Source organism: Monodelphis domestica, chromosome X (genome assembly GCF_027887165.1).
Source record: "Monodelphis domestica isolate mMonDom1 chromosome X, mMonDom1.pri, whole genome shotgun sequence".
Taxonomy (NCBI): Eukaryota; Metazoa; Chordata; class Mammalia; order Didelphimorphia; family Didelphidae; genus Monodelphis; species Monodelphis domestica.
In genome coordinates this window covers 24,565,201-24,579,600 of record NC_077235.1, presented here as the reverse complement: position 1 = coordinate 24,579,600, position 14,400 = coordinate 24,565,201, and the positions used below count along the sequence as shown (strand labels likewise).

Below are 14,400 nucleotides of genomic sequence, written 5' to 3'. Positions count from 1 at the left end.
AGTAATTGGCAAAAACAATCCAAAAAACAAATAGTATGAACTGCTTAATGAAATAACAGTACCTTTGTAGTCATCATGGTGCTGTTCGTAGTCCAAACAAAATGTCAGAAATTTCATCAGCATTCTCTTTTCCACCATACTGAGTTTCTTGCTATTAAAAACATCTGCTCTGGAGCAAGGTACCTGCAAAACAGGATGATTTTTCAGTGGAGAAACAGCTCTGTTACCCTGTTATAGCAATTGGCTGTTAATTATTTTAATGTCAAAATTACCTTCCTAGTGGTCAAAGTGTTCAAACTAATGTTTTGCAATTTTTCCTTAAAACAACTGGGTAAATCATTTCAATTCTAGTCAGGTTGTTTTTTGTTTCTACCCATCAATTCTGACGGCGTTTCTGTTGACTACAGAACTAATTAAATGTGAGTTCCCTTGTTTAATTCTGCCAGGTTGCTCTATGTGCCATTAAAAGGACAATGGCGTGGAGGGGGACTGTCAGCTTATGCCACCTGCCTAATGCTATCTGAGAAACTTAACATTTTCTCAACTCCAATATGAAGCTGCTAAAAAACCCATGAAACATTACTAAGAACAGATGTAGAACACATTTTTGCACTTTTAGTATCTCCTAGGCATTTCCTAGACTATGAAACCTAAGACTTTAAAGTGACCACCATGAGAGCAAATGAAGAAGTCTATAAGCCAGAGGGTGGTTCTGCTTTCACCTCAAACATACTTAACAAGTAGGAATTTGGATTTGTTCATAATCCCCACTTGCCATCAATACACTACCTGCAATACATTTCCTTCTTGGTATCCAAGAATCCTGGTGACACTTTTGAACTCCGCATATCGACTAACATTTGATTTGATTAGAAGGTCAATTAACAATCCTCGAGAATAAAGCAGCTGCACAAAAAGAAGGAAAAAAATTGCAAGAGTTGAAAAGGAGAAAAAACTAATATAGAATGATAAACTGGGTATTTGGTTGTAAAAATGTTCAAATATTCATTTTAGGCTCTCCACATGGAACAAAGTCATTTTAAGAGACATAAGTAATAATAATAGGTTACATTTATATTGCCATGAGGTCTTCAAAGTGCTTTACATTTATTATCTCATTTGATCAAATCAACAATGCTGGATGGTTGGTATCTCAGGTTATCACTATTCCCATTTTATGGTGGAGGAGACAAAGGCTCAGAGAGCTTAAGCAATGTGTTTGGGGACATGTGGCTACTTAAGATTTGAACCTAGATCTTTCTGACTCCAAATTCAGCACTTTATATTTACTATGCCAGCTGCCTCAGTACATTAAGTTCTATAATAGCCACATGGTCAAAGTGACATTGAAAAATAGATTGTGAGTCCTAGAAAGCTAAGGAAAAGGAGAAAATACATAAGCAAAGGATTCCCATCAAAATAATTCCAAATATAAAAAAACATTTCATATGTAATAATATATTATTTAGAATTAATTTAGAAATTAATATATTAAAAATTAATCATTTTTTTAATTTCACAAAATAAAATTAATGAAGCTAAGATTAAAAAAAATTCTAATTGGGGAAAAATCTTTGCATTCTATCTCTCTAATAATAACCTACTATTTAAGTTATATAGTTAATTAAAAAAATTATATAAGACCAAGAGCCATAGTAGTCTGAGGACATGAAGAACTTTTCATTATTCTTTTAAAAACTACCAATAGCCATATGAAAGATTGCTCCAAATCACTAATGAGAGAAATGCAAATCAAAACAACCCTGAGGTTTCACTCACACCCAACTAATAGGCAAAGATGACAAAAGATGTAAATAGTCAACTTTGGAGGGACTTTGGGAAGACAAGATATATTACTGGTGACACAATTACTTCATATAACTGTTCTGGAAAAAATAGGGAACCATATAAACAAAGTAGATTTTTCATACTTTGATCCAGGGATTCCATTGCCAGATACATACCAAAATGAGGTAAAAAAACAGAAAGGCCCAAAACACACCAAAACATTCATGGTAGCATTGTTTATGGTAGCAAAGATTTTGGAACCAATCAGATACCCATCACCTAGACAATGGCTAAACAAATTTTAGCATGAAAATTTAACAATATCATGATATTAAGAAGGAATAAATATGAAGAATTCAGAGAAATATAGGAAGACTGATGGTATCTGATACAGAACAAAGAAAGCAGAATCCAGAAAACAGTATACAAAAGGATTACAATAATGTAAACAGAAAGAATAATAAGAGGAAGCTGAATGTCATTGTACTATAAGGACCAATCTGGACCTAGAAAAAAATATAAGGAAAGGAAGATGAGAAAGTGTCCCTTTATGTTATAGGTACATATTGCATATGCTCAGAAATGACTGCTATATCGGCTTAACTACTTTTCTTTGTTGTAAGAAACAGAGGATGGGAGAAATGGGATGGGGAGGCCTTTATAATCATAAATTACAATATAAAAATTAGACATCAACAAAATTTTAAAAATTAAGCCACTCAAATATAATATCCTTTTTTAATTATAGCAAAGCAGCAATGTTAAATTATTTATAGAATGCAAATATAACCCAAGAATTAGTAATGGTCATTGTTAACATCCATGTAGAGGTGTGACTTAGTTTTTCAAGAGTACCTCTCATAAGGAATACCAGAGAAACAAATATTCTAATTTTTTATAAAGTATCATGTAACAAGAATTAAATGCAGAAAAGAAATCACTATAGCATCTGTGTGTTCAATACACTGAGATGGCTCTAAATAACTATAATTCCATAAAGGTTAAGACAAATGTTACAGAAATAGAAAAACAAAGACAAAAATAAGATTAGCTTTACTAGTAGGAAAAAAAAAAGGAAGCTCAAAAAATCAATCCTGGCCATTATACTGAGCATCAGAAAGGTCACTTACGACTTTCTGTTAATCAATATCAGTTAAGGGAATTTTTATAAACTATTATATCAATTCAGCATTACAGAGAACAAATACAATTGACGTAGCTTTTGTGGAAACAACTAAACTGATTACATGGACTAAATGACATGTTGTCTCATTATCTCCTTTAATGTGACTTTAAGATTTGTTTTTTTTTCCTAACATGTTCTTTTTTTCCTAACATAATATACAATATATCACCAAGGTATTGAATAACAAAATTAATAAGGAAAAAAAACTATCTCTCTTCTTCTATTATCTCACTTACCTATAAAAACAAATCTTAAGGATATCATTCAATACCACACAATTTCACTGACCAGGCATCTTATGGTAGGACATAGCTATGTTACATATGCACTCTAATAAAATTTAACAGATTTTAATCACAAACTCATGCATTTCTTAAAATTAAAAAAAAACTAAAGAAGAGATATTAGAACTTGAGAAATCCCTTGACTTGAAAGGAAACTACAAAAATTAAGGATTTTTCTAGCCCTCTATAGTTCCCTTCCTGCTCTTATGAGTCTGTGATTCTAAATGTATTTTCAATATATCACATTCTGGAAAGAAAACTGAAAATTGTTTTGAGATAGATTTTTAGTCTTTTTCCTTGTATATTTCTTTCAAGAAGAAAAAGATAAAATATTTTAGGTACCATTGAATTTTGATTATCCAATAGAATATTGTTACAAGTAAGAGAAAACTGTAAGTGGTTAGATAAGGATTCTAGATTTTTAAAAAATTGAATGGCACATTGAATAAAATGAGTATTAATGCAAAATGCTTAATTTTAATATCATACTATAAAGTGCCCTTATCAAGCCACAGGCTGTTAAGAGCAGAAAAGGAGCTAAAGAGGTGCAGAGAAGTGAAGTTTCAAACTAGTTTAGAAGGAGAGTAAGGAAGTCAAGTGCTATACCATATCTAACCTTGCTTCTAGATCTTTTCATTACATTACCAAAAAGATATCATTTTGATGAAACATAAAAATTATCAAATTAAATTAAAATCTTGCTACAATTTCCAAAGTAATTAAGGAAATCAGAGATTACAAGAGGTAGAGGTGATAAAGGAAAGTACTCCAGGCATGAGGAACAACCAGTGCAAAGACAGAGAGACAAGAGATGGAATTATTTTATAGAGCTAAATAAAACAATAACAAAATTCACCTGGAAGAAAAAAAGGTAAAAAAAAATCAAGGAGATGGATAAAAAAGTGAAGGAACATGGCTTAGCAGTACCAATCTCAAACTATACTATAAAGTGGTAATCATATCAAAACAACTTGGTGCCATCTAAGAAATAGATGGTAGATCAGGAGAATAGATGAAGTATGCAATACACAGTAGTAAATGACAGAGGAATCTAGTATTCAATAAACCCAAAGATATAAAATTTTGAAGCAACTGGCAAAATTTGACAAAAAGGGGTAGGAAAATCAAAGAAGAGTTTGGCAGAAAATAGGCATAGATCAATATCTCAATTTTATTAAGATAAGATCAAAATAGTTTAGATATAAAGGGTGGCATAATAAGTAACTAAAGCAAGCATGAAAATTTTTACATTAGATCTATGGATAAGGGAATAGTTTATGACAACAAAACAAGAAGATCATGGGAAATAAAACAAATAATTTTGATGTCATAAAAATAAAAGTTTTGCACAAACAAAATCAATGCAGTCTAGATTAAAAGGAAATAGGAGACTAGGAAAATTTTACATCAAATTTCTCTGATAAAGGTCTTATTTATCAAATATGTATGGAATTGAGCCAAACTTATAAAAATACAAGCAATTACCAAATTGATATATAGTCAAAGGATATAAATAGGCCATTTTCAGAAGAAGGAATCAAAGTTGTCAATAGTCACATGAAGAAAATACTCTAACATCTCTGAAGGACCAGCTCACACCTATCAGATTGGCTAACAAGGCAGAAAACGAAAATGACAAATGCTGGAGGGGATGTGGAAAAATAGGGACACTAAGGTGCTATTGGAGTTATGAACTAGTTCGACCATACTGGAGAAATATTTTGAGCTATGGCCAAAAGACTATAAAATTGTGCATATCTTTTTACCCAGAAATATATTAAGATCAAATAAAAGAGAAAAGAACTAATAAGTTCAAAAATGTCTATAGCTCCTCTTTTGTGGTGGCAAAAAATTAGAAACTGAGGGATTCCCACTAAGAAAAAACTGAACAAGTTGTTGTATATAGCCCTAATGGAATGTTATTGTGCTATAAGAAATGATGAGCAGGATGGTTTCAGAAAACCTAAGACTCATATGAAATGCAAAGTGAAGTAAGTAGAACCAGGAGAATATTGTACAGATTAACAGCAATATTGTAAGGAAGAATGTGTAATACTTAGCAATTCTGATCAATACAATGATCCAAGATATTTCCAAAGGACCCATGATGAAAAATTCTCTCCAGCTTCAGAATTCTTCAGAGACCTGATGAACTGAGTGCAGAATGAAGCATAATCTTTTCACTTTCTTTAGGTATCTAAGTTTTTATTGTGTATTTTTTGCAACATAGTTAATATAGAAAAATACTTTGCATAACTTTGCACGTATAATTGATATAAAATCCACTGCCTTCTCAATGGGTGGGATGGGGTAGAATTTTGAATTTAAAATCTTTTAAAATGAATGCTAAAAATTAACAAAAATATACTAATGAGTTGAGGGAGGGAGGAAGGGAGGTAGGAAGGGAAGGAAAGGAGGAGAGAAGGGAGAACAAAAGGAAGAAGTCACAAAACCCTTCCCTCAAGTTTTTTCTCCTCTATCTTTCTAATAAGAACACCATTCCCCTTTTCCCATGGTTTTGCCATTCCCTTTTGGGCCTCAAATTCTGTCTTTGCTTGGTCTACAATCTCAAATGATGTTACCACTGAAGAAAATGGCTCTCTACACTTTTCCACTAAGTGCCTTGCCCATAACCCACCTACTTGTGCATTGCACTCTTCAGAGACCCCAGCATAGAGTGTCCTCTAATTATGTCTAAGGATAAAAACCACATCACAATCACCAACATAAAGAACAGTCCTTCTGTTCTAATACTAGACATTTTCCCTGTTCCACCAAACTCTTCAGAATTCAAATCACCTTAACCAAAATACCAATATAAGACTTATTCATAATATTTGTTTTACAAATATGCAAAAAGATACTGTACACAAATAATCTATCAAAAAGACCTTATTAATAGATTAACCATAAGTAAGAGACATCTTGTCAATGGAGAAAGAGCTCTAGACTTGCAGAAAACCTGGGTTGAATAATCCTTCATGACCTCTATGCGGTATGACAGTGCTATCCATAATCTCCTGGAAATTCAGTGCTCTCTGGGTTATAATGGCATTACTCTCTTCTGGTCCTACATATTTGAATGCTCCTTTTTAGTCTCTTTGCTAGCTCATCATTCATATTACTAACTGTGAGTGCTCTTGAAGGTTCTCTCTTGGCCCTGTTCTCTTCTCCTTGAATATACTCTTTCTCTTTGTAACCCCATTAGCTCCCATAGAGTTATCATTTCTACGCAATTGAGATCAAGGTATCTAGTTCTAGGCTTTCCCCCAAGATTTAATCCTGTATCATCAACTGTCTATTAGATATTTCAAACTAGATGTCCCAGAGACATATTAAAATGTATTATTATAAAATGCATAAAGAAAAAACTGAAGAAATATAAGTAATCAACATTTATGTACCAAATGGCACAGCATCCAAAATTCTAAAGGAGAAACCAGTAGAGCTCAAGGATACAATAGATAGAAAAACTATACTAGTGGAAGACATGAACATTCCTCTATCAGAACTAGATAAATCAAACCAAAAAATAAATAAGAAAGAGGTAAGAGAAGTTATTGAAATCTTAGAAAAAATAGAGTTAATAGGTATGTGGAGAAAAATAAATAGGGACAAAAGGATTATGCCTTCTTTTCAGTAGCGCATGGTACATTCACAAAGATTGACCATGTACCAGGGCATAAAAGCATTGCAAACAAGTGCAAAAGAGCAGAAATAATCAATGCAAACATTTCAGATCACAATACAATAAAAGTAATTAGTAAGGGTACATGGAGAGGCAAATCAAAAATTAATTGTAAATTAAAAAATATGATTCTCCAGAATTGGTTAAAGAATAAATCATAGAAACAATTAATAACTTCATTGAAGAAAATGACGATGAGACATCCTTTCAAAATCTATGGGATGTAGCCAAAGCAGTACTCAGGGGGAAATTTATATCATTGAGTTCACAGATTAACAAATTCGGGAGTGCAGAGGTCAAATGAATTGGGCATATAAATAAAAAACTAGAAAGTGAGCAAATTAAAAATCCTTAAATGAAAACTAAATTAGAGATCCTAAAATTTAAAGGAAAAATAAATAAAATCAAAAGCCAAAGAACTATTGGTTTAATAAATAAGAATAGAACCTGGTACTTTGAAAAAAATCAAATAAAATAAAGTACTGGTCAATCTAATTTTAAAAAGGAAAGACGAAAATCAAATTGACAGTATCAAAGATGAAAAAGGAGACCTCACCTCGAATGAAGAAGAAATTAAGGCAATCATTAAAACCTATTATGCCCAAATATATGACATTAAATATGGCAATCTAGGAGATACAGATGAATATTTACAAAAAATATAAATTGCCAATATTAACAGAAGAAGAAATAGAATACCTAAATAACCCCATATCAGAAAAAGAAATTGAACAAGCCATCAAAGAACTCCCTAAGAAAAAATCCCCAGGAACAGATGGATTCAAAAATGAAATCTATCAAATGTTGAAAGAAAAACTAATCCCAATATTATACAAACTATTTGATAGAAAAAGAAAAAAAGGAGTTCTACCAAATTCCTTTTATAACACAAATATGTTACTGATTCGAAAGCCAGGCAGATCAAAAACAGAGAAAGAAAACTATAGACCAATCTCCTTAATGAACATAAATGCAAAAATCTTAAATAGAAAACTAGCAAAAAGACTGAAGCAAGTGATCACAATAGTTATTCATTATGATCAGGTGGGATTAATACCAGGAATGCAAGGATGGTTCAATAATAGAAAAACCATCCACATAATTTACCATATCAACAACCCAACTAACAAAAAATCACATGATTATCTCAATAGATGTAGAAAAAGCCTTTGACAAAATACAACACTCATTCCTATTGAAAACACTAGAAAGTATAGGAATAGAAGGGCCTTTCATAAAAATGATAAACAGTATATATCTAAAACTATCAGCCAACATCATCTGCAATGGGGATAAACTAGAAGCCTTTCCAATAAGATCAGGAGTAAAACAAGGATGCCCATTATCACCTCTATTATTTAACATCATACTAGAAACACTAGCAGAAGCAATTAGAGAAGAAAAAGAAATTGAAGGTATTAAAATTGGCAATGAGGAGACCAAGCTATCACTTTTTGCAGATGATATGATGGTCTACTTAAATAATCCTAGAGAATCAACTAAAAAGATAGTAGAAAATAATCAACAACTTTAGCAAAGTTGAAGGACAGAAAATAAACCCACATAAGTGATCAGCATTTCTATATATTTCCAACACATCTCAGCAGCAAGAATTAGAAAGAGAGGGACTTCCGGTCAAGATGGCGGCTTAGAGAAAGCTAAAGTTCAGATCTCCGGAAACCCTTCCCTACCGATCTCAAACTATAGGCTCCTAGGGCTCCGAAATTCAAAACGATCAACAGCATAGACTCTGGGAATCCTCCTCCTGGACATGGACCTGGATCAAAAGGTACGGCCCCCCTCAAAAACCAGAACCCGAGATCACTCAGACCTAAGGGGTAGGAGCTCAGAGTCCAAGGCTCCGGGAAGCCTCGGCCCCTCCCCCCTCAGAGAGCAGGGTCTTCTGAAACAACAGCAACCCTCAGGGCCTGCAAAACAGCCTCACAGGCCAGATCCTTCTATCCAAGTCTCGGTGAAAGTCACTGCCCTCGGAGCTCCGGAAAGCCATGGCTCCTCCCCCCTCAGAGAGCAGGGTCGGCTGAAACAACAGTAACCCTCAGGGCCGGCAAGACAGCTTCAGGGCAACCTATTCTGAAGGCAACTTCTGGAAAGCAACCCGACCCAGTCAAGGGGGCACCCAAACAGCAGGGAAACAGAGAGAGTCAGGGGCAAGTGTAACCCCCTGGCTGGACACATCCATTCCAGTTCCAGTGAAAGTCACTGCCTTAAGGCATACTCAATTCAACTCAGGGAAAGCTCATAGAACCGACAATCTGCCCAGGACTAAAGCCTCTGAACACCAGACAAAGATAAGAAAAGCTAATCCTCCACATTCAGAGATGGCAAACTCCACAGAACCACAGAAGCCCCCAAATCCCAAGAAAAATAAGAAGAAAGGAGCGACTTTGGACACATTCTATGGAGCCAAAATACAAAATACAGAGGAAATAGAAGACGATACACAAGAAAATGCTCCGAAACCTTCCAAAGGAAATGGAAACTCACCACAAACCCATGAAGAATTTGAATCAGAAATGACCAAAAAGATGGAAGCCTTCTGGGAGGAGAGGTGGGAAATAATGCAAAAGAAATTCACGCATCTACAAAACCGGTGTGATCAAACTGAAAAGGAAAACCAGGCTTTAAAGGCCAGAATCAGGCAACTGGAAGACAACGATCTTGTAAAAGAGCAAGAATTAATAAAGCAAAGCCAAAATACCAAGAAATTAGAAGAGAACATAAAATATCTCACTGACAAAGTGACAGATCTGGAAAATAGAGGGAGAAGAGATAATTTAAAAATAATTGGACTTCCAGAAAAGCCAGAAATAAACACCAAACTCGACATCGTGATACAAGATATAATCAAAGAAAATTGCCCAGAGATTCTAGAACAAGGGGGTAATACAGTCACTGACAGAGCTCACAAAACACCTTCTACACTAAAACCCCAAAAGACAACTCCCAGGAATTCAATTGCCAAATTCCAAAGCTCTCAAACAAAAGAAAAAAATCCTACAGGAAGCCAGAAAAAGACAATTTAGATATAAAGGAATGCCAATCAGGGTCACACAAGACCTTGCAAATTCTACTCTGAATGATCGTAAGGCATGGAACATGATCTTCAGAAAGGCAAGAGAGCTGGGTCTTCAACCAAGAATCAGCTATCCAGCAAAACTGACTATATACTTCCAAGGGAAAGTATGGACATTCAACAAAATAGAAGATTTCCAACTTTTTGCAAAGAAAAGACCAGAGCTCTGTGGAAAGTTTGATATTGAAAAACAAAGAGCAAGGAATACCTGAAAAGGTAAATATTAAGGAAAAGGGAAAGGAGAAAAATGTTATCTTCTTCTTTTATTCAAACTCTCTTCTATAAGGACTACATTTCTATAAATCTGTGTATACTAACATGTGGGGAAAATGTAATGTGTAAATAGGGGGTAAAGAAAGACCAAATAGAATAATCTTTCTCACACAAAGATTCACATGGGAAGGGGAGGGGAAGAAAACTCCTATAAGGAGGAGAGGAAGAGAGGGTTTTTTTTTACTTAAACCTTAATCTCAGGGAAATCAACTCTGAGAGGGAAAAACATCCAGATCCATTGAGATCTTGAATTCTATCTTACCCAACAAGGGTAGGGAGAAGGGAAAACCAAGGGGGGAAGGGGGAGAGGGAAAACAAAAAGGGAGGGAAAGAGAGGGGGGAGGGGGAGGGAACAAAAAGGGAGGGACTAAAAAGGGAAACATCAAGGGAGGGGACAAGGGGGACTGTTTCAAAGTAAATCACTGGACTAAAAGGTAGAGCCGAAGAAGAAAAGGTTAGAATTAGGGAAGGCAATCAAAATGCCAGGGAGTCCACAAATGACAATCATAACTTTCAACGTGAATGGGATGAACTCACCCATAAAACGTAAACGAATAGCAGAATGGATTAGAATCCAAAACCCTACCATATGTTGTCTTCAAGAAACACACATGAGGCGGGGTGACACCCACAAGGTCAGAATTAAAGGATGGAGTAAGATCTTCTGGGCTTCAACTGATAGAAAGAAGGCAGGAGTGGTAATCATGATATCTGATAAAGCCAATGCAAAAATAGACCTGATCAAAAAGGATAGGGAAGGTAATTATATTTTGTTAAAAGGGACTATAGACAATGAGGAAATATCATTAATCAATATGTATGCACCAAATAATATAGCACCCAAATTTCTAATGGAGAAACTAGGAGAATTGAAGGAAGAAATAGACAATAAAACCATACTAGTGGGAGACTTAAACCAACCATTATCAAATTTAGATAAATCAAATCAAAAAATAAATAAGAAAGAGGTAAAAGAAGTGAATGAAATCTTAGAAAAATTAGAATTAATAGACATATGGAGAAAAATAAATAGGAATAAAGAGGAATACACCTTCTTCTCAGCACCACATGGCACATTCACAAAAATTGACCATACATTAGGTCACAGAAACATAGCACACAAATGCAGAAAAGCAGAAATAATGAATGCAGCCTTCTCAGATCACAAGGCAATAAAAATAATGATTAGTAATGGTACATGGAAAACCAAATCTAAAACCAATTGGAAATTAAACAATATGATACTCCAAAACCTTTTAGTTAAAGAAGAAATCATAGAAACAATTAATAATTTCATTGAGGAAAATGACAATGGCGAAACATCCTTTCAAACCTTGTGGGATGCAGCCAAAGCGGTAATCAGAGGTAAATTCATATCCCTGAATGCTTATATTAACAAACAAGGGAGAGCAGAGATCAATCAATTGGAAATGCAAATGAAAAAACTGGAAAGCGATCAAATTAAAAACCCCCAGCAGAAAACCAAATTAGAAATCCTAAAAATTAAGGGAGAAATTAATAAAATCGAAAGTGATAGAACTATTGATTTAATAAATGAGACAAGAAGCTGGTACTTTGAAAAAACAAACAAAATATACAAGGTACTGGTCAATCTAATTAAAAAAAGGAAGGAAGAAAAGCAAATTCACAGCATTAAAGATGAAAAGGGGGACAGCACCTCCAATGAGGAGGAAATTAAGGCAATCATTAGAAATTACTTTGCCCAATTATATGGCAATAAATACACCAATTTAGGAGAAATGGATGAATATATACAAAAATACAAACTGCCTAGACTAACAGAAGAGGAAATAGAATTCCTAAATAATCCCATATCAGAAATTGAAATCCAACAAGCCATCAAAGAACTTCCTAAGAAAAAATCCCCAGGGCCTGATGGATTCACCTGTGAATTCTATCAAACATTCAGAGAACAGTTAATCCCAATACTACACAAACTATTTGACATAATAAGCAAAGAGGGAGTTCTACCAAACTCCTTTTACGACACAAACATGGCACTGATTCCAAAACCAGGCAGGTCAAAAACAGAGAAAGAAAACTATAGGCCAATCTCCCTAATGAATATAGATGAAAAAATCTTAAATAGGATACTAGCAAAAAGACTCCAGCAAGTGATCAGAAGGATCATTCACCATGATCAAGTAGGATTCATACCAGGGATGCAGGGCTGGTTCAACATTAGGAAAACCATCCACATAATTGACCACATCAACAAGCAAACTAGCAAGAACCACATGATTATTTCAATAGATGCAGAAAAAGCCTTTGATAAAATACAACACCCATTCCTATTAAAAACACTAGAAAGCATAGGAATAGAAGGGTCATTCCTAAAAATAATAAACAGTATATATCTAAAACCAACAGCTAATATCATCTGCAATGGGGATAAACTAGATGCATTCCCAATAAGATCAGGAGTGAAACAAGGATGCCCATTATCACCTCTACTATTTGACATTGTACTAGAAACACTAGCAGTAGCAATTAGAGAAGATAAAGGAATTGAAGGCATCAAAATAGGCAAGGAGGAGACCAAGTTATCACTCTTTGCGGATGACATGATGGTCTACTTAAAGAATCCTAGAGATTCAACCAAAAAGCTAATTGAAATAATCAACAACTTTAGCAAAGTTGCAGGATACAAAATAAACCCACATAAATCATCAGCTTTTCTATATATCTCCAACACAGCTCAGCAGCAAGAACTAGAAAGAGAAATCCCATTCAAAATCACCTTAGACAAAATAAAATACCTAGGAATCTACCTCCCAAGACAAACACAGGAACTATATGAACACAACTACAAAACACTCGCCACACAACTAAAACTAGACTTGAACAAATGGAAAAACATTAACTGCTCATGGATAGGACGAGCCAATATAATAAAAATGACCATCCTACCCAAACTTATTTATCTATTTAGTGCCATACCCATTGAACTACCAAAATACTTCTTCACTGATTTAGAAAAAACCATAACAAAGTTCATTTGGAAGAACAAAAGATCAAGGATATCCAGGGAAATAATGAAAAAAAAAACACATATGATGGGGGCCTTGCAGTCCCTGACCTAAAACTATATTACAAAGCAGCAGTCATCAAAACAATTTGGTACTGGCTAAGAAACAGAAAGGAAGATCAGTGGAATAGACTGGGGGAAAGCGACCTCAGCAAGACAGTATACGATAAACCCAAAGACCCCAGCTTTTGGGACAAAAATCCACTATTCGATAAAAACTGCTGGGAAAATTGGAAGACAGTGTGGGAGAGACTAGGAATAGATCAACACCTCACACCCTACACCAAGATAAATTCAAAATGGGTGAGTGACTTAAAGAAGGAAACCATAAGTAAATTGGGTAAACATAGAATAGTATACATGTCAGACCTTTGGGAGGGGAAAGGCTTTAAAACCAAGCAAGATATAGAAAGAATCACAAAATGTAAAATAAATAATTTTGACTACATCAAACTAAAAAGCTTTTGTACAAACAAAACCAATATAACTAAAATCAGAAGGGAAACAACAAATTGGGAAAAAATCTTCATAGAAACCTCTGACAAAGGTTTAATTACTCATATTTATAATGAGCTAAATCAATTGTACAAAAAATCAAGCCATTCTCCAATTGATAAATGGGCAAGGGAAATGGATAGGCAGTTCTCAGATAAATAAATCAAAACTATTAACAAGCACATGAAGAAGTGTTCTACATCTCTTATAATCAGAGAGATGCAAATCAAAACAACTCTGAGGTATCACCTCACACCTAGCAGATTGGCTAACATAACAGCAAAGGAAAGTAATGAATGCTGTAGGGGATGTGGCAAAATAGGGACATTAATTCATTGCTGGTGGAGCTGTGAACTGATCCAACCATTCTGGAGGGCAATTTGGAACTATGCCCAAAGGGCGACAAAAGAATATCTACCCTTTGACCCAGCCATAGCACTGCTGGGTCTGTACCCCATAGAGATAATGGACACAAAGACTTGTACAAAAATATTCATAGCTGCGCTCTTTGTGGTGGCCCAAAACTGGAAAACGAGGGGATGC

At 34.6% G+C, this 14,400-nt stretch overlaps 1 protein-coding gene across 9 annotated transcripts in view; it reads right to left on the bottom strand.

The window, feature by feature from the left end:
* Positions 1-14,400, bottom strand: part of CHM (CHM Rab escort protein) — a 555,159-nt gene that overhangs the window by 456,963 nt on the left and 83,796 nt on the right. For all 9 annotated transcript variants that reach the window (XR_008914554.1, XR_008914555.1, XR_008914556.1 and 6 more), the window contains 2 exons: positions 790-906; positions 63-183 (listed from right to left, as the gene is read on the bottom strand). Coding sequence is in view for 5 of the 9 variants with exons in the window: in XM_056808972.1 (XP_056664950.1) it covers positions 63-183; positions 790-906 (238 nt within the window). In the remaining 4 variants the exon portion in view is untranslated. The remainder of the gene's footprint in view (positions 1-62; positions 184-789; positions 907-14,400) is intronic.